At 42.6% G+C, this 22,657-nt stretch overlaps 1 protein-coding gene across 1 annotated transcript; it reads right to left on the bottom strand.

The window, feature by feature from the left end:
* LOC139378325 (ovochymase-2) lies at positions 1 to 18,412 on the bottom strand. Its single transcript, XM_071120564.1, is given in 20 exon segments — positions 1 to 2,015; positions 2,263 to 2,425; positions 2,756 to 2,898; positions 3,266 to 3,458; positions 3,635 to 3,689; positions 5,462 to 5,645; positions 7,001 to 7,051; positions 7,271 to 7,402; positions 7,639 to 7,732; positions 8,336 to 8,466; positions 9,314 to 9,454; positions 10,218 to 10,357; positions 14,708 to 14,813; positions 15,022 to 15,054; positions 15,151 to 15,346; positions 15,547 to 15,698; positions 15,932 to 16,027; positions 17,758 to 17,930; positions 18,043 to 18,140; positions 18,389 to 18,412. Coding segments are annotated over 20 exon segments (2,424 nt in total). The 3' UTR covers positions 1 to 1,896.
* Between the last annotated feature and the right edge of the window lie 4,245 nt (positions 18,413 to 22,657).

Raw genomic sequence — 22,657 nt, 5'->3', positions numbered from 1 at the left:
TTTTTGTTCAGTGTATTTATGAGGGAAAAAAAATAAATGTTTAGAAGTTGAAGCATTGGTCAGACAACTGTTGAACAGGCACAGGCTCTGACTGGATTTCTTCCTCTTTGTTTATAGTTTAGAATATGACTTTTGGCCCAATAAAACTATCCCTCTGTGGGTTGATTTCATTGAATCCAACAGACCTTGTTCCTACCAGCAGGTGGCGCCCCATTATCTGGAGAAGACTGAAGTTTTCATTTCCTCCTGAGGACCTGCATGCCAGCTGTATCCAGTCCAGTACGTTTGTTTTTGGTACATTGATAGAGTTTGTGTACTTTCAGCAATCAACACTTCCTGTAACCTTTAGTAATATAGTAACAACTAGACATGGTCTCTACATGAACCTGAATGTAAGGCGGAAGCACTTTACGTCTGTGGTGGAGATCAGAGGGGTGTACTGCAAGGTATGATCCATTAGTTAGCTATCTTTGATAAGTAACCAGAAATAACTATTGATTTTATGGTTAATAAAAAAAAAGCTAAACATTGATATTAAATCAATTCGATGATGCCCATTTCAATATTATCTTTCTACAAAATATAAAAACTTATATCAGAATGTTTAGGCAAGTTAGCTGGCTAACTCCTTGATCCTGCGTTGTAGGTTACCCCTCAGGTTTTATCTGTCTCAGGGTTTCAAACCAATGACCTTTCAGGTACTGGACCAATGCTCTTAACTGCTAGGCTACATGCCACCCCTAGGTGACTTTGGAGGTTTTCTTTCAGTCGACTTCAGCATCATAGCCTTGAAAACAACTTCTGTTGAGCTGTAACCAAAGATGATTTCGTTACAGGGGTGACAAACAAAGGGAGCCAGGCCCTGGAGTCAGACCTTTGCACCAAGGCTACCTAGAGGAAGGGGAGTTAATGGAGGAGGGCTGACGGACCAACAGGGGAGAGGAACTCACTATGACGGAGCCATGACAAAGCACAGCTGAGTGAACCAGATGAGGAGGTGAATGATCCAAAATCACTTCAGTGTCAAATCACTCAGGGGTTGAGCACCGGTTTAGCACTGGAAAAGGTTTGTGTGTGTGTGTGTGGGTGAATGTGTGCACACTGTCTAATTAATTAAAATATCTCCAGGCATGTTGATGACGCTATAATGTAATATTATCACTCCAGTGTCAGATAACTCAGTGGTTGAACACTGGTTTACAAAGAAAATATTTGTGTGTGTGTGTGTGTGTGTGTGTGTGTGTGTGTGTCATTCTAGTAAGGTGTGTACCATGCTGTGCTTCATCATGGCATTATCATTGTTTGACCAATAGAGGGCAATGTAATACAATGCATCAAACCTTATTGAAACCAATTTCTCCCAATTTAAAGGCAAATTTGCCATTCAACCTAATAAGTAGTCTGAGGCTAAGGTCCGCAATTAAACATACTGTATGGGAATGATCGCTGGTGGAACAGGAAGGAACTGTATGTGTCAAGTATTTATTTAGAAATACGTGTGTGGCATAAATTCTTTGGGACGAGACATGTCTTCTTCCTCCTAAGGAAAACATAATTTGTGTAACTGTTTCTCTTAGCATAATTAATGTGCTCTGAGTTGAAAAACTGCTTGTGTTTGTGTGTGTACTGCGTGCGTGCGTGCGTGCGTGCGTGCGTGCGTGCGACAGACAGACAGACAGAGAGACAGACAGACAGTATGACAATTCAATTGTTCCATAGCCCTTCCCAAAAATCCATGGAATTTGAGCTGATTGGATGTTCCCTTTTTCAAATCATGTCTCTGTTAGAACCGCTGTGTCTGCTTAATTTCTGAGCGGTATATGCAAGCCACAAAAAGCAGCTTGACTCCGTAAGAATACCACATGGTCCTCCAGCCTCAAGCCAGGTGGGTCAAGGCTAATAGGATTCTCCAGATGACTCCGCTCCATAGTTATTATCATCATAATCTATGCTGAAGGCCAGCTCCTCCTGCTGCTTCTGGTATGGCAGGGTTCTAGAGGAGTCAGCTGAATCTTCTGTGGACAGAAAGCCGGAGACACAGAGAAACACACTTAAGAAAATACATAATATGTTACTCTTCAGTAAACTGTAGGAATGTGAAAATAAATTAATGATTCACACTTTACTTGATTTAACCCCACAGATATTGTTGCGTTTTTGAGTGTTTCCCATCTCAGGACAATATAAGGCATGAAAAATTGCTTTCAAGACAGTAGAGATTGTGAAGTAGCACCACAGATCCACATGATAAACCTCCCTCACCGTGGAGTTGTTCGTGGATCCAGTCTGTTATCATGGGGACTGAGGTGTAGACTCCTGGCCTCTGGAACTTCCCACAGCCTTCCTTTCGGCTGCTCACTCCCAGGACAAAGTAACCAGAGTCCTTTCTCTGACACACCAGTGCTCCCCCAGAATCACCTGGACCCTGAAGGAAGACTGTTTGAAGTTAATGTCTCTGACAAATGAAACTCCTCGCAATGAGATTATACTTTACCCTCTACTGTATCATGGTTTGGGTGACTGTATTCTATCATCTTGGACTGGTACTGAGTACTTCAAAGTTTAAGAAAAGGCCCTCGTAACGTGCTCTCTGATATGGTTATAAACCATCATCCCAAACATTGCCACGAGAGGGGGATGTATGATTACACAAATCCTTTGAGTCCACTGTTGTTATACTGTAAAAGCCACCACCCATCCATCCCGGTGTGTTCCATTGTTTACAGTGGTGCTATGAACCCTGTGTGTTCCTCACCGTGCACGTGTCCTGTCCACGATGCTGTGGCGGCCCAGCACACAGCATTCTAGCGGTCAGTCTACCAGTGTTATAACGCTCACAGTCAGCATGACTCACAAGTGGCACCTCTAGCGGCTCAACTGTGCTGTTCCATGGTCCACCTAACAGTCAACATACACCACGGTCTCTGTGTTAGGCTACACTCAGAAAACTACAAACACATTCTGTTAACACACATGCGACACCCACCCATACACACAAGTACGCACAATCACTGAAAGACTGACACACACAAAAAACACACAATCACTGAAAGACTGACACACACACATTTTGAATGAGGTAATGTCATGTTTGTACATAGACATAATCCCTGTGCCCACATAAACAAACCTTTTACAATGACACTCATCGTGATACAGTGATCTTTTTGCTTTGTCATCATGGTGTCTTGTTGTGGGTCAAACATAGTTAGGGCTGCAAAATTCCGTTTGCCCTAAACACAGTATGGCATGATACTGTACATACCTGTCTGACTCTCCCACGATGAAAGCATGCAGACCTGGGATTGTGGGACTTCCGGTCCCGAGCAGGGCAGACAGACGGACAAGGCATGCTCAGTGATGAGCAGCGGGGAGTCCAGCTGTAGCAGGGCCACATCATAGTCCTGGGAGGAGGGGTCATACTGAGGGTGCAGCACAAGCCTCCTCACACCACGCCTCTATAGAACCCATATAGACAATAACACAGAGACATTGAGGCGAGGCGAGAGACAGACAGACAGACAGACAGACAGACAGACAGACAGACAGACAGACAGACAGACAGACGGGTAGACAGACGGGTAGACAGACGGGTAGACAGACGGGTAGACTGCCTGAGGATGCTTCATCCTACCTGGTTCTTCGGGCCTCCCGTCTCCACCAACATTGACCTTAATGATTGGTCCTCCCTGTGTTAGTTAGAAAAGAAACAAATAAAAAAATAGAGGCTGGTGTTATTATATTCTGTTTTTATGAATAACATCTTAATCTATGGAAAAGTATAGCATAGTTTCAAACTGTTCAAATACACCATTTATTTTTCACTAAATGTATATTTATTACTATAGGATATGAGTGTGTATGTGCACTGTTATTATTATTTTTATTACAATTTTAATTGATGAAAAAGTATAGGATATACAGTGCCTTGCGAAAGTATTCGGCCCCCTTGAACTTTGCGACCTTTTGCCACATTTCAGGCTTCAAACATAAAGATATAAAACTGTATTTTTTTGTGAAGAATCAACAACAAGTGGGACACAATAATGAAGTGGAACGACATTTATTGGATATTTCAAACTTTTTTAACAAATCAAAAACTGAAAAATTGGGCGTGCAAAATTATTCAGCCCCCTTAAGTTAATACTTTATAGCGCCACCTTTTGCTGCGATTACAGCTGTAAGTCGCTTGGGGTATGTCTCTATCAGTTTTGCACATCGAGAGACTGACATTTTTTCCCATTCCTCCTTGCAAAACAGCTCGAGCTCAGTGAGGTTGGATGGAGAGCATTTGTGAACAGCAGTTTTCAGTTCTTTCCACAGATTCTCGATTGGATTCAGGTCTGGACTTTGACTTGGCCATTCTAACACCTGGATATGTTTATTTTTGAACCATTCCATTGTAGATTTTGCTTTATGTTTTGGATCATTGTCTTGTTGGAAGACAAATCTCCGTCCCAGTCTCAGGTCTTTTGCAGACTCCATCAGGTTTTCTTCCAGAATGGTCCTGTATTTGGCTCCATCCATCTTCCCATCAATTTTAACCATCTTCCCTGTCCCTGCTGAAGAAAAGCAGGCCCAAACCATGATGCTGCCACCACCATGTTTGACAGTGGGGATGGTGTGTTCAAGGTGATGAGCTGTGTTGCTTTTACGCCATTGCATTGTTGCCAAAAAGTTCAATTTTGGTTTCATCTGACCAGAGCACCTTCTTCCACATGTTTGGTGTGTCTCCCAGGTGGCTTGTGGCAAACTTTAAACGACACTTTTTATGGATATCTTTAAGAAATGGCTTTCTTCTTGCCACTCTTCCATAAAGGCCAGATTTGTGCAATATACGACTGATTGTTGTCCTATGGACAGAGTCTCCCACCTCAGCTGTAGATCTCTGCAGTTCATCCAGAGTGATCATGGGCCTCTTGGCTGCATCTCTGATCAGTCTTCTCCTTGTATGAGCTGAAAGTTTAGAGGGACGGCCAGGTCTTGGTAGATTTGCAGTGGTCTGATACTCCTTCCATTTCAATATTATCGCTTGCACAGTGCTCCTTGGGATGTTTAAAGCTTGGGAAATCTTTTTGTATCCAAATCCGACTTTAAACTTCTTCACAACAGTATCTCGGACCTGCCTGGTGTGTTCCTTGTTCTTCATGATGCTCTCTGCGCTTTTAACGGACCTCTGAGACTATCACATCCTCACTGAACTTCTGGAGAGAGTTTGCTGCACTGAAAGTAAAGGGGCTGAATAATTTTGCACGCCCAATTTTTCAGTTTTCGATTTGTTAAAAAAGTTTGAAATATCCAATAAATGTCGTTCCACTTCATGATTGTGTCCCACTTGTTGTTGATTCTTCACAAAAAAATACAGTTTTATATCTTTATGTTTGAAGCCTGAAATGTGGCAAAAGGTCGCAAAGTTCAAGGGGGCCGAATACTTTCGCAAGGCACTGTATGTGACACTCACAGGCCTAGAAGGCAGTGTGCAGCAGTGAGGACCCAGGCAGGCTGGATGATGGCCCCATAGCAGATGTTGTTAGTGTCCTTGCTGAGCCGAACGTCCCAGGGCCAGGCGTGTCGCGACTCCCCCGCTCCTTCCAGAGACTCACTGGAGGTCGAGGCAGCACGGACATGAGGCATTCCACACGAGTCTGAGAGGTCGAACACGCACACACACACACACACAGTTACACTCCACTTTGTATTTATTTGAACAGTAAAGTTAAAACTTTAATTTGACTCTCTACTCTAGCATTTTGGATTTGAGGCGACAGTACATAATGCCCCCTTTTATTTGAGGGTATTTTCATACATATCTGTTTTACTGTTTAGAAATGAAAGCACTTTATGTACTGTATCTACAGATGTCCCCCCACTTAAAGGTGTCACTTATAGTGTATTAGAAGTCAGAGTAGTTGACTTCAATACAAAACCTAGGAGGCTCATGGTCTCACCCCCTTCCATAGACTTACACAGTAATTCTGAAGACTTCCGGAGGACGTCCTTCAACCTATCAGAGCTTTTGCAGCATGAACTGACATGTTCTCCACCCAATCAAAGGATCAGAGAATGAATATAGTACTGAAAGCATAAGCTACAGCTAGCTAGCACTGCAGTGCATAAAATGTGCTTAGTAGTTGACACAAAGAAAGAGAAAGGCAATAGTTGTACAAATTAATTTCTTAAAAAATTAAGGAGAAGCAGCAGAGAGAGAGAGTTGGCTATATTTAATTTTCTTATTTTTCACTTTCACTTACTTAGCTAGCTTCTGCAGCTAGCTAATTTAGCCCACTCAAACAATCGGCTCAAACAGAGAGGAATGCTATTTATGTTAGCTAGCTGGCTGAGGCTATCCAACACTGGAACTCTTCCAAGTCAAGGTAATTTATATAATGAATTGCCACCGGTGCGCCGGTGTAACAGCTAAACCGCTTGCTGTACGCTGTAATGCATGATTGTAGCGGGTTCACTAGTGTATTAGTTCCATTAGCTATGTTGACTATGCCGTGTCTTACGCAAACGTCTAGCAACGCAAAGGTTGCAAGTTTGATTCTCATCATAGACAATTTTAGCTAATTAGAAACTTTTCAACTACAGGACTTACTAATTTTCTATCTACTTTACAGCTACTTAGCAAGTTAGCTAACCGTAACCCTTTTAACTAACCCTTCCCTTAACCTTAACCCTTTAACCTAACTCCTAAACTTAACCCTAACGCTAACTCCTAGCCTAGCTAACATTAGCCAGCTAGCTAGAATTTATAACATATAATACCTTTCGCAAAATCATATCATCTAGTACGTTTTGCAACTTCGCAACATGTTGTACCTTCCCAATCTTAAACGGCACTGCCCGCCACTGCTTAAAGTTAATAAACAAACGTTTAGTGTTAATTCTATATACCAAGGATCATTTAGCTATTTGATTTAGAATATAAGGGCCCCTTTAGGTATGAAAAAAAAAGGTGCAGAAGGAAAGCCTGGTCTAAGGACAACGCATAACCAACCTGGCAGTGAGTGTTGAAAGTGAACAGTGTCATCCTCTGACTCCAGCAGGTCTGAGTAAAGAGTCAGATTGTCTGTGATCAACTAGCATGACAGAACAGCCACATGTAGATAAAGTATTGAAGGATTTATCCTATCATGCAACGGTTATGAAATTTAAAATATTGTTAACGCATGATCTGTTATGGAAAGTTTCATGATAACCTGACCTGTGGGCTTCTTATGGTGAGTAATATGAATGTGTGGTTTATGTCTGTCGGTGTCACACTCACCGATCTTACTGATGAATGACACGGTGGCGTGGAAGCCTCGGTAGGTGACTGTGCTATCAGAGGTGAACTGGAGGACCATCACGTTGTCATAGCTCAGGACGGGGGGAGGCACATTCCTACCACACAGCACCGCTTACACAAGGACACAAACATTACCCTACTTGAAATGTTTGTGTGTGTGTGTGTGTGTGTGTGTGTGTGTGTGTGTGTGTGTGTGTGTATGCATGCGAAAGAGATATCTCTTTCAGCTTGAGTTGAGTTTTGTTCATTTATATTTCAGCATCTATTACAATTATTAATGTGCCATACAAGTCAAATCCATTTGGATAGGTTTGTTGGACTATTGATCTTAGGGCCAGATTCTGTACCTATCTCCTCTTTTGTATCCACATCTCCAAGAACAATCAGCGAGTCATACTCGCAGTCATCCGATTGCTCCAGTTCAAAGTCATCAAAGTCAAGCTGCAAGACAAAAGACAATCAAATAAGATGTAAAAAATGAAAAAATGAAGGAAACAGCATCCTTCACTCATCTTAATTTCAACAAAAAATGTGGCAAGTGCATTTACAGTATTGCAGTCTGTTATTATTGTTATTGTTTAATCAAGGTGAGTATCACATTCTTTCCAGTACATGTAAACTGATCCCATCCACACCAGAGACTGAACGAACTATCACTGTGTAGGCAGAGTGCCACCATGAATGTATTCATGATTCCACTGGGAGAGATCAGTCTCTGGGGTATCCCTTCAGTCACAACGGCCTTGCTACAAGAGAGGACACAATTATATATATATATATATATTTTTTTTTTTTTACCTTTATTTAACTAGGCAAGTCATTTTAAGAACAAATTCTTATTTTCAATGACGGCCTAGGAACAGTGGGTTCAGTGCCTTGTTCAGGGGCAGATTTTTACCTTGTCAGCTCGGGGATTCGATCTTGCAACCTTTCGGTTACCAGTCCAATGCTCGAATCACTAAGCTACCTGCCACCCTAGCACAGGACAGTACACAAACTATTACAACCCTTACTGCATAAGTAGTACAGGTCAACATGTGTCACCTTGACAACGTGACCCTTGGGGGCGTAGATGACCCAGTGGCAGACAGAGTTGTTGCTGTAGGATTGTGGGTAGTTGAGACTGTGTACGGCCCTCTGATCCTGGACCAGAGCCACGGTGCCACATCCCGACGCTGCACAAACACAAAGGACACATTATCAGCCACAAGCCCTGCCCTCTCTGTGGTTCCATACTCACACTGTCACACACTTAACCCTTGACAATACATGTGCATCAGTGCAACACAAACACTGTCCGCCAGGCATCTTGGCTCCTATCTCTGACCCACGTGGTGCTGTAGTTACAGTGCAGGAGTGTGTGTTTTCATCACAGAACCTCTGCACCTCATTACCAGGTCATGGCACTGCCTTGTGCCTTCCTGGCTCCTATGTAACTATGGGAGAGTCAGCCCCATGAGCATGAATGTGTGTGTGTTTTTGTGTGCGTGACAGCACGTGTGTGTGCATGAGTGTGTGTGTGGGCGTGCGTGCGTGCGAGTGAAAGTGCATATGCCTGTGTGTGTCTGACTAGCAGCAGTTGGAGGGTGTGAGGCTCACAGGGTGGAGGGCTGTACTGGGATTGAAAGAGAGAGTAGGGAGCCTCTATCATTTGTCAGGAACTCAGAGCAACTAGACACATACTGTCAGCAGGCAGGGTGATGAAACATCAGACCCAGCACACAGCTCTGCCCTGAAGGCCCCTGCCAAACAACGTATTCTATCATCAAGTCACAAATGCAATACACAGCTATTTGTAGTACAGACAGAGAACATGAGAATTATTTAACAAAAAACAAATGCTGTGAGGATCTATCCGTTAGTGTCAGACTATGTCTTTATAATCGCAATGCACACACAGTAATGATGACATACTACTCCCTAAACTGGTTTAACCTGAGTTCTGAGTTGTTCTATTCCTGAGCTGGGGGGGGTTAGGCTTGGTGAGCCAAGGAAGCGTGGGTTGACGTAACGGTTACTCACCAGGCACAGAATTTCCCTCGACACCTCGGAATCTAACAACAAATCCGCTTCCTGTTCCACTGACATCAGACACAAATTGGAGAGAAGCACTGTGGGAGTTGATGAGCACTGGGGGCGGGGGGGCGCTGCCACAGAACCTCCCTAAGAGACAGCCAATGGGAGATCACAAAGTCAAACCCCCCCCATCAACTGGTGGGAAGGAGAAAACTAGGGAGACATACAGTACCAGTCAAAGGTTTGGACACACCTACTCAATCAAGGGTTTTCTTTATTATTTGCTATTTTCTACATTGTAAAATTATAGTGAAGACATCATAACTATGAAATAACACATATAGAATCATGAAATAACCAAAAAAGTATTAAACAAATGAAAATATATTCTATATTTGAGATTCTTCAAAGTAGCCACCCTTTTCCTTGATGACACACCTCCAGGCTTTGTAAGGGCTATTTGACCAAGAAGGAGAGTGATGGAGTGCTGCATCAGACACCCTGGTGACCTCCACAATCACCCGACCTAAAAACCAATTGAGATCGTTTGGGATAAGTTAGACCGCAGAGTGATGGAAAAGCAGCCAACAAGTGCTCAGCATATATGGGAGCTCCTTCAAGATTGTTGGGAAAGTATTCCAGGTGAAGCTGGTTGAGAGAATGCCAAGAGTGTGCAAAGCTGTAATCAAGGCAAAGGGTTGCTACTTTGAAGAATCTCAAATCTAAAATATATTTTGATTTGTTTAACACTTCTTTGGTTACTACATGCTTCCATATGTGTTATTTGATCTTTTTTATGTCTTCACTATTATTCTACAATGTAGAAAATAGTAAAAATAAAGAAAAACCCTTGAATGAGTAGGTGTGTCCAAACTTTTTACTGGTATTGTACAGCAGCCTTATGTCCCACCAATAGGCCTCCCTGAGTCTGCACCCACAGATACCGTGAGTTGGTCACTGTGACAGAGGGTGTCATTCTCCATGTCGAATTCCAAGAATTCCAGCAGAATACTCCTCCCTATAGGAACGCTGATGGACCAGGAACATATCCTACGAGAGAGAGAGAAAGATGTTTACTGTAACGTAATTTAAGCTTTCAACCGATATAAAATATTTGTAGGTACATAAATGTTTAAAATCCATAATTGTTATGATTATTTATTTGAATTGCGTGCTCTCCAGACTCATCAGAAGTTGTCCCACTAGCGGGACGCTTAGCCTTAATGGCCTGCATCAAAGTCAGATTAGGATATAAAGTTGAAGTACTACATTTACATACACTTAGATTGGCGTCATTAAAACTCATTTTTCAACCACTCCACCAATGTCTTTTCAACCACTCCACAAACTATAGTTTTGGCAAGTCGGTTAGGACATCTACTTTGTGCATGACACAAGTAATTTTTCCAACAATTTTTTACAGACAGATTATTTCACTTATAATTCACTGTATCACAATTCCAGTGGGTCAGAAGTTTACATACACTAAGTTGACTGTGCCTTTAAACAGCTTGGAAAATTCCAGAGAATTATGCAATGGCTTTAGAAGCTTCCGATAGTCTAATTGACATAATTTGAGTCAATTGGAGGTGTACCTGTGGAGGTGTACCTCAGTGCCTCTTTGCTTGACATCATGGGAAAATCAAAAGAAATCAGCCAAGACCCCAGAAAAAAATTTGTAGCCCTCCACAAATGTTTGTTCATCCTTGGGAGCGATTTCAAAAGGCCTGAAGGTATCACGTTCATCTGTACAAACAATAGTACGCAAGTATAAACACCATGGAACCACGCAGTCGTTATACCGCTCAGGAAGGAGACACGTTCTGTCTCCTAGAGATGAACGTACTTTGGTGCAAAAAGTGCAAATCAATCCCAGAACAACAGCAAAGGACCTTGTGAAGATGCTGGAGAAAACAGGTACAAAAGTATCTATATCCACAGTTAAACAAGTCCTATATCGAAATAACTTGAAAGGCCACTCAGCAAGGAAGAAGCCACTGCTCCAAAACCACCATAAAAAAGCCAGACTATGGTTTGCAACTGCACATGGGGACAAAGATCGTACTTTTTGGAGAAATGTCCTCTGGTCTGATGAATCAAAAATAGAACTGTTTGGCCATAATGACCATCGTTATGTTTGGAGGAAAGAAGGGGATGCTTGCAAGCAGAAGAACACCATCCCAACCGTGAAGCACGGGGGTGGCAGCATCATGTTGTGGGGGTACTTTGCTGCAGGAGGGACTGGTGCATTTCACAAAATACATGGCATCATAAAGCAGGAAAATTAAGTGGATATATTGAAGCAACATCAGTCAGGAAGTTAAAGCTTGGTTGCAAATCGGTCTTCCAAATGGACATTAACCCCAAGCATACTTCCAAAGTTGTGGCAAAATGGCTTAAGGACAACAAAGTCAAGGTATTGGAGTGGCCATCACAAAGCCCTGACCTCAATCCCATAGAGAATTTGTGGGCAGAACTGAAAAAGTGTGTCCGAGCAAGAAGGCCTACAAACCTGACTCAGTTACACCAGCTCTGTCAGGAGGAATGGGCCGAGATTCACCCAACTTATTGTGGGAAGCTTGTGGAAGACTACCCAAAATGTTTGACCCAAGTTAAACAATGCAAAGGCAATGCTACTAAATACTAATTGAGTGTATGTAAACTTCTGACCCACTGGGAATGTGATGAAAGAAATAAAAGCTGAAAAAAATTGTTCTCTTTACTATTATTCTGGCATTTCACATTCTTAAAATAAAGTGGTGATCCTAACTGACCTAAAACAGGGAATTTTTACTCAGATTACATTTCAGGAATTGTGAAAAACTGAGTTTAAATATATTTGGCTACGGTGTATGTAAACTTCCGAATTCAACTGTAAGCCAAGGACTAGATAAAGTGTATTTTTACTACTACTTTTGCTACTACTTTCACCACTTTTAGTCTTGAAAGCTTTGGATGTTTACTACACTGTGGATCCTTAAAGATCTGGGAGGGGCTAAGGCTTAAGAGGGTGGGAACGATGCTGAATGGGTGTAGACAAAGAAGGGCTCTTCAGTAAATGTACCAAAATATTCACGGGCCATTTTCTTAAAAGTGGGGTTATAAGTTTATCAACTTTCAAAGCAGAATTACTTCCCCATTGTTCCTCAACTGCAGTGTATGATATAACATGTTATAGCTCTGAGTCAATTCTTTAATCTAATGTAAAAAACGCCATTTTGAAAATTGGTCTACTCACGAAATTGTCTGTGGCGTCCGAACGGTTTGGCCTACAAACTATTTTTAGCCCCCTATGGAAGGATGAGACTCATGAACACAATGGTTTTGTTAGTTTTTCTCTATGTCCCCCTGAAGTTGGTTTATCCAATCTGTCAACTTCTGTCTGTAGCATCAGAACAGTTTGGGCTACATGTGACCCCTCTGATGTACAACAAGCACATGTCAGTTATTTTGCTAAGATGCCCCCAGGCCTCAGAAGACTTGTCTGAAGGTCCCCCGGTACCAGTCCAGAAAATTAATGGAAGTATATATGTAGATAGTTTAGTTCCCGAAAATAAGGGGTTAAATACATGTAAAAAACAAAAACAAAAATGTTTCCTGATCTTTCTTATATCTCTCAGATATAGGGTAAACACTTCGGAACAAAATTCCTTTAGATCTACTTTTGTTGTTCCATGTAGTGAATTTAATGCGTTCGTATGGGCTAATGGCAGTAACATGCTGACCACACCGCTCGCGTCAGGTGCGCGAGCGTTGCATAATAAATGTACAAATACATGTTATTCAATCATTGCACCCACACTGCTCGCGCGCACCAACGAGCGTCTGCATTGCCAGGCTCTAAAATAGAAGTCAGTTCTATTTGTGATGCTGAACACCGTGCAAGTTCTGCCTCTCCCATCTCCTCATTGGTTTTTAGAAACATATACCCATGTGCCATCTCCTCATTGGTGATTGAAAGATGAACTGAGGTCAGTCGGTCAGTTATGGTAATACACCTTATTATTAAAGTTATATGCCAATTGCCATATAAAGTCCAAAGAAGAAAAGGCCTGGAAGGAGGAGAGATGACTAGAAACGATTCGGTTGACTGTTTAATGCATGGATTAATTGTTGGAGTAGAGGACCTTGTGTATTTCAGGTAAAATAACAACTCAACGTTTATATCCCAGGACAAATTAGCTAGCAACAGCAAGCTCGCTAAGTAGGACAAATTAGCTAGCAACTGCAAGCTAGCTAGCTAAATTACCATAAATGTTTAATGCTTTTCGACCTGTCCCCAAATTAATATAATTGGTACAGAGATTGTTTTGATATTTCAACACGTATCGTGATTGTGTTTGGTGTGGGGGGACAAAATCAATTTGTGCACGATGGCGGACGCGGATGCACCTCTGTTTTGGGCATGGAGTAAGGCCAAATACCTTTTCATCAAATAATTTTGTATTAAATGTGTTGATACTTCAAGGGAATGCCTTGGTTTAGACAGGGCTTAGACTCTTATGGATTAAAGTTCTCTGAACAATTGGAGAACATGACTTTAAACAGAACCACGAGGAAACCTGAAGAAATTTGGTTGTTGGAGTACTGAAATTCCCGCAGAAGAACGTTGTTTCTTAAAGTTCTCAGAACTATTTGAGAACATTCCCAATGTCAAACCATTCTGAGAACTTTCCTAGAACATTACAAAAAAACGACATTAAATGTAACCATGTTTGAACTTTTAGGAAGCATTCTGTTAATGTAATTAAAGGGATACTTCAGGATAATGGCAATGATGCCCTTTATCTACTTCCCCAAAGTCAGATGAATTTTAAGTCTCTGTGTCCAGTATGAAGGAAGTTAGAGGTAGATTTGCGAGCCAATGCTAACTAGCATTGCTAGCAGATAACCATACACTTCCAGTCATTGTGCTAACACTAGTTAGCAATTGCATTACACTAGTGGTAGTTAGCAACTTCCTTCAATCTGCACGCAGAGACATAAAAATGGTATCCACAAGTTCCTGACTCTAGGGAAGTAGATTAAGGGCCTCATTGCCAAAATCCTGAAGTATCCCTTTAAATAGCAGGACAATTATGTTTTTTGTCAAGTTCCTAAAAATGTGCTGAGAATGTTCCAAAGCCAAGAAACTATGCTTCAACATTTCCAGAAAGTTGTGGGAAGGTTGTCTGCTAAATAACCATAACCACTCCCCCTCTCACCAAGCTCTAAGAAACATATGGTGGTTAGAATGTTCTGTGCCAGCCGGGGAGTGGTGAGGGCAAATTGGTCTGAAAATAAATAGTCCTAAAAGCATACTTAATTCAAGGGCATTCAATGAGCGCATTCAGTTCAGCACAGCTCTCCCTCACTCCCCGTCTGCAACGGGCCTGTGCACTGTCACTGGATTACACCCACTCATTGTTGTTGTAGAGATGGCCTGAGAGGCTTGGGTTTCTGATGAGACCCTCACTACCGCTCACAAGCCCATCCCTCACACTGCACAGTCCTGCAGCACAGTACACACACACACACACACACCATCAAATACACTGTCCAAAGAGTGCGATAACATCATACAGTAAAAGGTTAATTGTACAAATTGCATAAATGAGCCATTGTGTAAAAATGTAAGTAGCTATTTAGATGACAAAGAGAACATGGTCGCAGTTCCAAACATGCAAGTAAATGCATTGTGGAATTGATATACAAGAAGAAGAAATACAACTTACTTGAGTTGGGCCTTTGGTTTGGGTTAGCATCTGCTGTTGAAGCAAACACAACAACAAAATCATTTGTTAGACCATCTGTTATACAATCTGTTATACATATCCAAACTTGATTAAAAAGTGTTAGATAACCTTCTCTGAGTTTCATCTTGATCCAGGGCAGGAGCATCTTGACGTCAGTGAACACCCCCGGGGATCCTCTCTTGGCCGACGACTTGGCCTTGTTGTTGATCCAGCTACGGCCACAACCTTTCCCCCAGGAGGTGACCCCCACCACGACCCAGTGGCCGTCCTCCCTTGGGCAGATCAGAGGACCCCCAGAGTCCCCCTGGAGATGGGAGAACACAACATTATCTGATAAGGGACCTCTCAAAGGAATGATGAGAAGTCTATGGACAGATATAACCCCATTTGTCCAGAGATCCTCCACCAGAAACTGGACAGAGATCACTGAATCATAATAACACTGTGTTATAGATTTTAACATGCAAAGTCAGACAGCACTGTGATGTAGTCTATCTACTGTACCTGGCAGGCGTCCTTTCCTCCTCTCTCTGGTCCAGCACACAGCACAGTGAGGGCCTGCTGTGTGGGTCTCAGGGTCTGGAGAACATATTTGCACTTAGCTGGCTCCACCAACTCCAGCTGCACCTCTCTTAGAATGGCAGGTAGAAGACCGCCTGAATGTGAATACAGTGGGTTTCCATTAGCCTGATCCCAGATCTGTTTGTGCTGTCTTGCCAATTCCTTATGGTCAAACCATGGTCATAAGACAGCACAAACAGATATGGGATCAGGCTAGGTCTCCATCATCAAAACATCAAACATATACAAGTGAAGAGTAAAGTATCCATGTTGATGTGTTAGTTTGAAGTTAATGTCAACCTGAAGGTAATGTTAATCTGGGCCTTACGTTCTTTGGTCCGTCCCCATCCACTCACAAGGCAGCTGGTCCTGGGTGGGAAGTTCTCACTGGGCAGAGGCAGGCATATGGGCTGAACACAGGGACCTGCAGAGGATGTAAGCACAGATATTTTAGAAAATATTTCCTACAGTGACAAGAATAATGTCTGGCCAAACTCCGTCAATGACGTAGACATCATAATGTCCATAAAGGGTGGGTTATACAGTGGGGCAAAAAAAGTATTTAGTCAGCCACCAATTGTGCAAGTTCTCCCACTTAAAAAGATGAGAGAGGCCTGTAATTTTCATCACAGATACACTTCAACTATGACAGACAAAATGAGAAGAAAACAAATCCAGAAAATCACATTAAGATCTTTAATGAATTTATTAGCAAATTATGGTGGAAAATAAGTATTTGGTCAGCTACAAACAAGCAAGATTTCTGGCTCTCACAGGCCTTCTTTAAGAGGCTCCTCTGTCCTCCACTCGTTACCTGTATTAATGGCACCTGTTTGAACTGGTTATCAGTATAAAAGACACCTGTCCACAACCTCAAACAGTCACACTCCAAACTCCACTATGGCCAAGACCAAAGAGCTGTCAAAGGACACCAGAAACAAAATTGTAGACCTGCACCAGGCTGGGAAGACTGAATCTGCAATAGGTAAGCAGCTTGGTTTGAAGAAATCAACTGTGGGAGCAATTATTAGGAAATGGAAGACATACAAGACCACTGATAATCTCCCTCAATCTGGGGCTCCACGCAAGATCTCACCCCGTGGGGTCAAAATGATCACAAGAACGGTGAGCAAAAATCCCAGAACCACACGGGGGGACCTAGTGAATGACCTGCAGTAACAAAGCCTACCATTAGTAACACACTACGCCGCCAGGGACTCAAATCCTGCAGTGCCAGAGGTGCCCTGCTTAAGCCAGTACATGTCCAGGCCCGTCTGAAGTTTGCTAGAGAGCATTTGGATGATCCAGAAGAAGATTGGGAGAATGTCATATGGTCAGATGAAACCAAAATATAACTTTTTGGTAAAAACTCAACTCGTGTTTGGAGGACAAAGGATGCTGAGTTGCATCCAAAGAACACCATACCTACTGTGAAGCATGGGGGTGGAAACATCATGCTTTGGGGCTGTTTTTCTGCAAAGGGACCAGGACGACTGATCCGTGTAAAGGAAAGAATGAATGGGGCCATGTATCGTGAGATTTTGAGTGAAATCCTCCTTCCATCAGCAAGGGCATTGAAGATGAAACGTGGCTGGGTCTTTCAGCATGACAATGATCCCAAACACACCGCCCGGGCAACGAAGGAGTGGCTTCATAAGAAGCATTTCAAGGTCCTGGAGTGGCCTAGCCAGTCTCCAGATCTCAACCCCATAGAAAATCTTTGGAGGGAGTTGAAAGTCTGTGTTTCCCAGCAACAGCACCAAAACATCACTGCTCTAGAGGAGATCTGCATGGAGGAATGGGCCAAAATACCAGCAACAGTGTGTGAAAACCTTGTGAAGACTTACAGAAAACGTTTGACCTCTGTCCTTGCCAACAAAGGGTATATAACAAAGTATTGAGATAAACTTTTGTATTGACCAAATACTTATTTTCCACCATAATTTGCAAATAAATTCATTAAAAATCCTACAATGTGATTTTCTGGATTTTTTTTCTCATTTTGTCTGTCATAGTCTCTCTCATCTTTTTAAGTGGGAGAACTTGCACAATTGGTGGCTGACTAAATACTTTTTTGCCCCACTGTATCCACATTACATTACGGCCGTAAAAACAAACTCAACCGCCCGTCACTATAACGGAGAGAAAACCTGCCCAATCGGATCTGTCCATTGATTTCCAGCAGAGCTATGTCATAGCTCATAGGAGAGGCGTGCTGGTACTTTTCGTGAATTTTGATGGTGTTCACAGTGAAGGTCTGTTCTTCTTCATCAGGAACCCTTTGGTCGTACTCCCCAATCACAACACTAACGTTCCTCAGAAAGTTTCTATGGAAGAAAAAAGGAGGAGACATTAGGGGCATGTTGTTTTGCACCAAATGGACGAAGTCGGACTGAAACGGGGAGGGACTACCTGGACTTGAGATGGGATGGAACTTACGTAGAGACGACGGAGAAGCAGTGGGCAGCAGTCAGGATCCAGCGCTCCGTCAGGATAGCCCCTCCACAGAAATGAAAACCCCTGGACCTCAGTGAAACCTTAAAATCAGTGAAACCTTAAAATCATCCCAAATTCCATGTCATTTGATTTCTTTAAGCCTGTATTTGCGTGGTTACAACCGCTGGACCAGAGCATGGGTTCGAACCTAGCCCTCTGACTCACCCTCCCCTATCTTTTATATTGAGCTCTCTCTTCAATAAAGCTAGAAAAAACGCCTGTATTTGTGTTATCCTCATTGCCATATTTCTCAAAAGGGGGTGTCACATGTACAGTAAAAGGAAGTCACTTACCAACCAGGGGTGGGATCCATATCTTGCCTCCAACCCTCCAACGATTCTCAAAGAGCGGTCAATGAGGTTCCTGATCTGTGGAAGACCGCACTTTGGACCTGTAGTTGGAAAAAAAGCTAGGGCTTGTTCAACAAAATACACTACATGACCAAAAGTATGTGAACACCTGCTCGTTGAACATCTCATTCCAAAATCATGGGCATTAATATGGAGCTGGTCCACCCTTTGCTGCTATAACAGCCTCCACTCATCTAGGAAGGCTTTCCACTAGATGTTGGAACATTGCTGCGGTGACTTGCTTCCATTCAGCCAAAAGACCATTAGTGAAGTTAGGCACTGATGTTGGGTGATTAGGCCTGGCTCGCATTCGGCATTCCAATTCATCCCAAAGGTGTTCGATGGGGTTGAGGTCAGGGCTCTGTGCAGGCCAGTCAAGTTCTTCTACACCGATCTCGACAAAGCAATTCTGTATGGACCTTGCTTTGTGCACGGGGGCATTGTCATGCTGAAACAGGAAAGGGCCTTCCCGAAAACTTTTGCCACAAATGTCATTGTATGCTGTAGGGTTAAGATTTCCATTCACTGGAACTAAGGGGCCTAGCCCAAACCATGAAAAACATCCCCAGACCATTATTCCTTCTCCACCAAACTTTACAGTTGGCACTATGCATTGGGGCAGGTAGCGTTCTCCTGGCATCCGCCAAACCCAGATCTGACAGATGGTGAAGATTGACAGATTGTGAAGCGTGATTCATCACTCCAGTTTCCACTGCTCCAGACTCCAATGGCAGCGAGCTTTCCACCCCTCCAGTTGATGCTTGGCATTGCAAATGGTGATCTTAGGCTTCTGTGCGGCTGACCAGCAATGGAAACCCATTTCATGAAGCTCCCGATGAACAGTTATTGTGCTGATGTTGCTTTCAGAGGCCGTTTGGAACTCGGTAGTAAGTGTTGCAACCGAGGACAGACGATTTTTATATGCTACGTGCTTCAGCACTCGCTGGTCCTGTTCTGTGAGCTTGTGTGGCCTACCACTTCGCGGCTGAGCCGTTGTTACTCCTAGACGTTTCCACTTCACAGTAACAGCACTTACAGTTGACCGGGTCAGCTCTAGCAGGGCATACATTTGTTGGCATCCTATGACGGTGCCATGTTAATGGTCACTGAGCACTTCATTAAGGCCATTTTACTGCCAATGTTTGTCTATGGAGATTGAATGGCTATGTGCTGGATTTTATACACCTGTCAACAACGGGTGTGTCTGAAATAGCCCAATCCACTAATTTGAAGGGGTCTCTACATACATTTGTATATATAGTGTACAATTGGTCATTCAAATTTACACAATTCAATCAATGTATCTTTCAATCTGTGTACCCTGCTAACCTATTACTGGTATACATTTGATAACTTACCAGAGAGATCATCTAAAATTCCAGTGTTGATACAGTAACACAGACAGAGTAGAACCCCAGTGGTCTTCACCCGTGAACCTCCCATTCTGACTCCTGACTGGGGTCTTGCTGGCTAAGACAAGTGGGTTTATATGGTGGGGGTTTAACTATGTGGGTAGGGTTACTTGTTAACCAGACTGCAGGCGTCTGTAAAGAACAGAGCTCGGCTAGAGTCATAGTGAGGAAGACAGGAGAGTAACACGTTAGACTCGCATACTGCCTCAGACAACAGTGCTCAGGGTGACTCCCCCTCAGAACATGACAACAACTATCTCTGGTGAACCGTCATTTGTGGTGGGAGACCAACACAGCCAGACATTTTCTTTTTTACAACGGAGCACGCATTGAAACTGATCCATGGTATTGTAATCTGATAGTTTCCAACTATTCTGTCAGTGTCTTAAACCTAGGGCAGGATCAGTATAATATAGGCAGTGGCACCACACTGTCTATGGCAAAACAACCCCATAAAACCAACCAAAGAGGAGGGCCAAGACATCCATAAACCACCCTGGACAATGTGGAGAATCCTCAGAGATCCAAACTGTTAAAGGAACCGCAGACATGAGAGGAGTGGCTTAAGGAATAGACAGAAAGAGAACAACGTAAATAGATCTCAAAAATGAATTCAAAGATATTAAAGCATTTGATTACTACTACAGTGCTGTTTGGGTGGTTAATCAGATTTGTCCCACCATTCTTGATTTCTTGTCCTTTTTCTTTGTTTCCTTACATTTGAATTGTTTAACATTTTACTGCATTGTTAGGAGCTAGTAAAATAAGCATTTCGCTGCACCCGCTATAACACCTGCCAAACTGTGTACGTGACCAAATTTGATTTGATTTAAAGGCTGATTTTCATCTTATCAATCAATGGCCATGGAAATAGTTAGAGGAACAGGGTCACATTCAGTAGGCAGACTTTATCGAACATTGCAGACAGAAATGTAAGGAATAAGGCTGACGTTATTTTATTCTACATGTCAGAGAGGCATGTTGTTCTACATAACATATTTCTATTTGTACATTGTTGTGCCTTGCTGAATGCGCTCCAGGCTAGTTTACTGCTGCCTGGGTATTCAGCTGACGTACTGTGTGCGGTACAGGGAAGCTGGGCTATCAACAAAGACATCTTCTCATGACGGTCAACTTGACCTTTAAAGCTGAGTTTATGAGACATGGCACAGGAAATGGGAACAATTCATTTGACTTCTTGAACTCTTCTGTCTTTTTGGATGAATGAGAAATGAATCTTCTATGATGCTGAGGGGATAGAGAGGTCTTATGGTGGATCTTATGAATCATGTGAATCTAGAAGCTCTTAAGTTTGCTCACTGCCCTTTCAGCCACAAAATTTCAAGCATACCAAAACTAAGAACACATGGGACTTGCTTGGCTGGCAGGGATCTTGTACAGTTGAGGAAACATGGCATCAAAACAATACATTTCAAATCAGCATGATTTTCTGTTGATTTTCAGCATGTGTGTTCTGTTGAACACACATCAAGACTGACACATTATTCCACAAACATAGTTAAATCTGATGTGATGTAAATTGGGGTTTACTTACCAGGAGCATTGGAATAGTCTGGTTGATAGTCAGGACACAAGTGAACATCAGTGACAACAACATCAGTCAGCTGTTGACTGTCATAGGACAAGCAACCATTGGGAATGTGACAGAATGTCCTGTCCTTTATACAGACGATATTCATACAAACCCGATCTGAACAGCACAAGTGTATCTGCTCTGAACTAATATTGTAACATACTGTAGGCTACCCCTAGAAAGCACAACAGGGAAATCTATGCTGAAAGTGTGTGAGTGTGAGAGTGTATGTGTGTGTGTGAGAGTGTATGCACGCACAAACACACTCTTTCAGCATAGATTTCCGAAACATTTCCATGTTGTTCATTCTAGGAAACATGCAGGAGTAGCCTACAGTATGTTACAATACTAGTTCAAATCAGATGCAAATGATGAGGGCATCCCACTGTGCCCCTGAGTCTGACACCCACTGGATCTGACTCCCACTGGTTCTGACTCCCACTGGGCACACTCAGTAGTGGCTCAGCCCTCAGCACAGACAACAGTTGCCAGGCTGCAGCTGTAGGTTGTTCCAGCACAGGATTTCCCATCTACCTGATGTGCATATTGATTCAGATAAATAAATGAATAACATGGATTAATTAAACAGTCATTATACTTCTTATCTCAAAATTGTCACAAATCTCACAATTGACTTGATGGAAACTAGCCTGACAGTTGACTTGATGGCAACTAGCCTGGTGTTTCTCATTAAAGAATGAGTTTTAAAGTTGTATTATAATTCTGCGTGTGGCAGAAGATTGCTGAGAAGTTCCACAACAAAATCAGTCTGGTAAGGTGAAAGTGTATATTTTAGGGCGATTTCAACAATGACATTTTCAGACTTCGCATCCTGTGTAAGTGTGCTCCACATATGAAGAAACACAGCCATATGCAATGTTCACACATTGTTAAGCCCTTTAGTGACATATTACAAGTTGCTATGCAGGAAATGGCATAAATAGGCAGGAAATAAGCTCTGCATTACCTGTAGCCCCCTTAACCGCAGCTCACTAGCTTACTGACTGGACGTCGCTCCCAACGCTGTAAGTACAGTATACTTTCTGGTATTTATTTTGTAAATGATTTGTTTCTAGTCATCCTTCTGGGCATGGGAATACTACTCTGTACTTTTTCAAATAAGTGAATTTGTGTTGCTGGAACATAGGCCTACAGTAGAAATAAAGATATGGACTGTGGTTTCACATATTTAGTTTATATTG

This window comes from Oncorhynchus clarkii, chromosome 2 (genome assembly GCF_045791955.1).
Source record: "Oncorhynchus clarkii lewisi isolate Uvic-CL-2024 chromosome 2, UVic_Ocla_1.0, whole genome shotgun sequence".
In the NCBI taxonomy this organism is placed as follows: Eukaryota; Metazoa; Chordata; class Actinopteri; order Salmoniformes; family Salmonidae; genus Oncorhynchus; species Oncorhynchus clarkii.
Note: the sequence above shows the minus strand (reverse complement) of the source record. Positions and strands in the feature narration are given on the sequence as shown.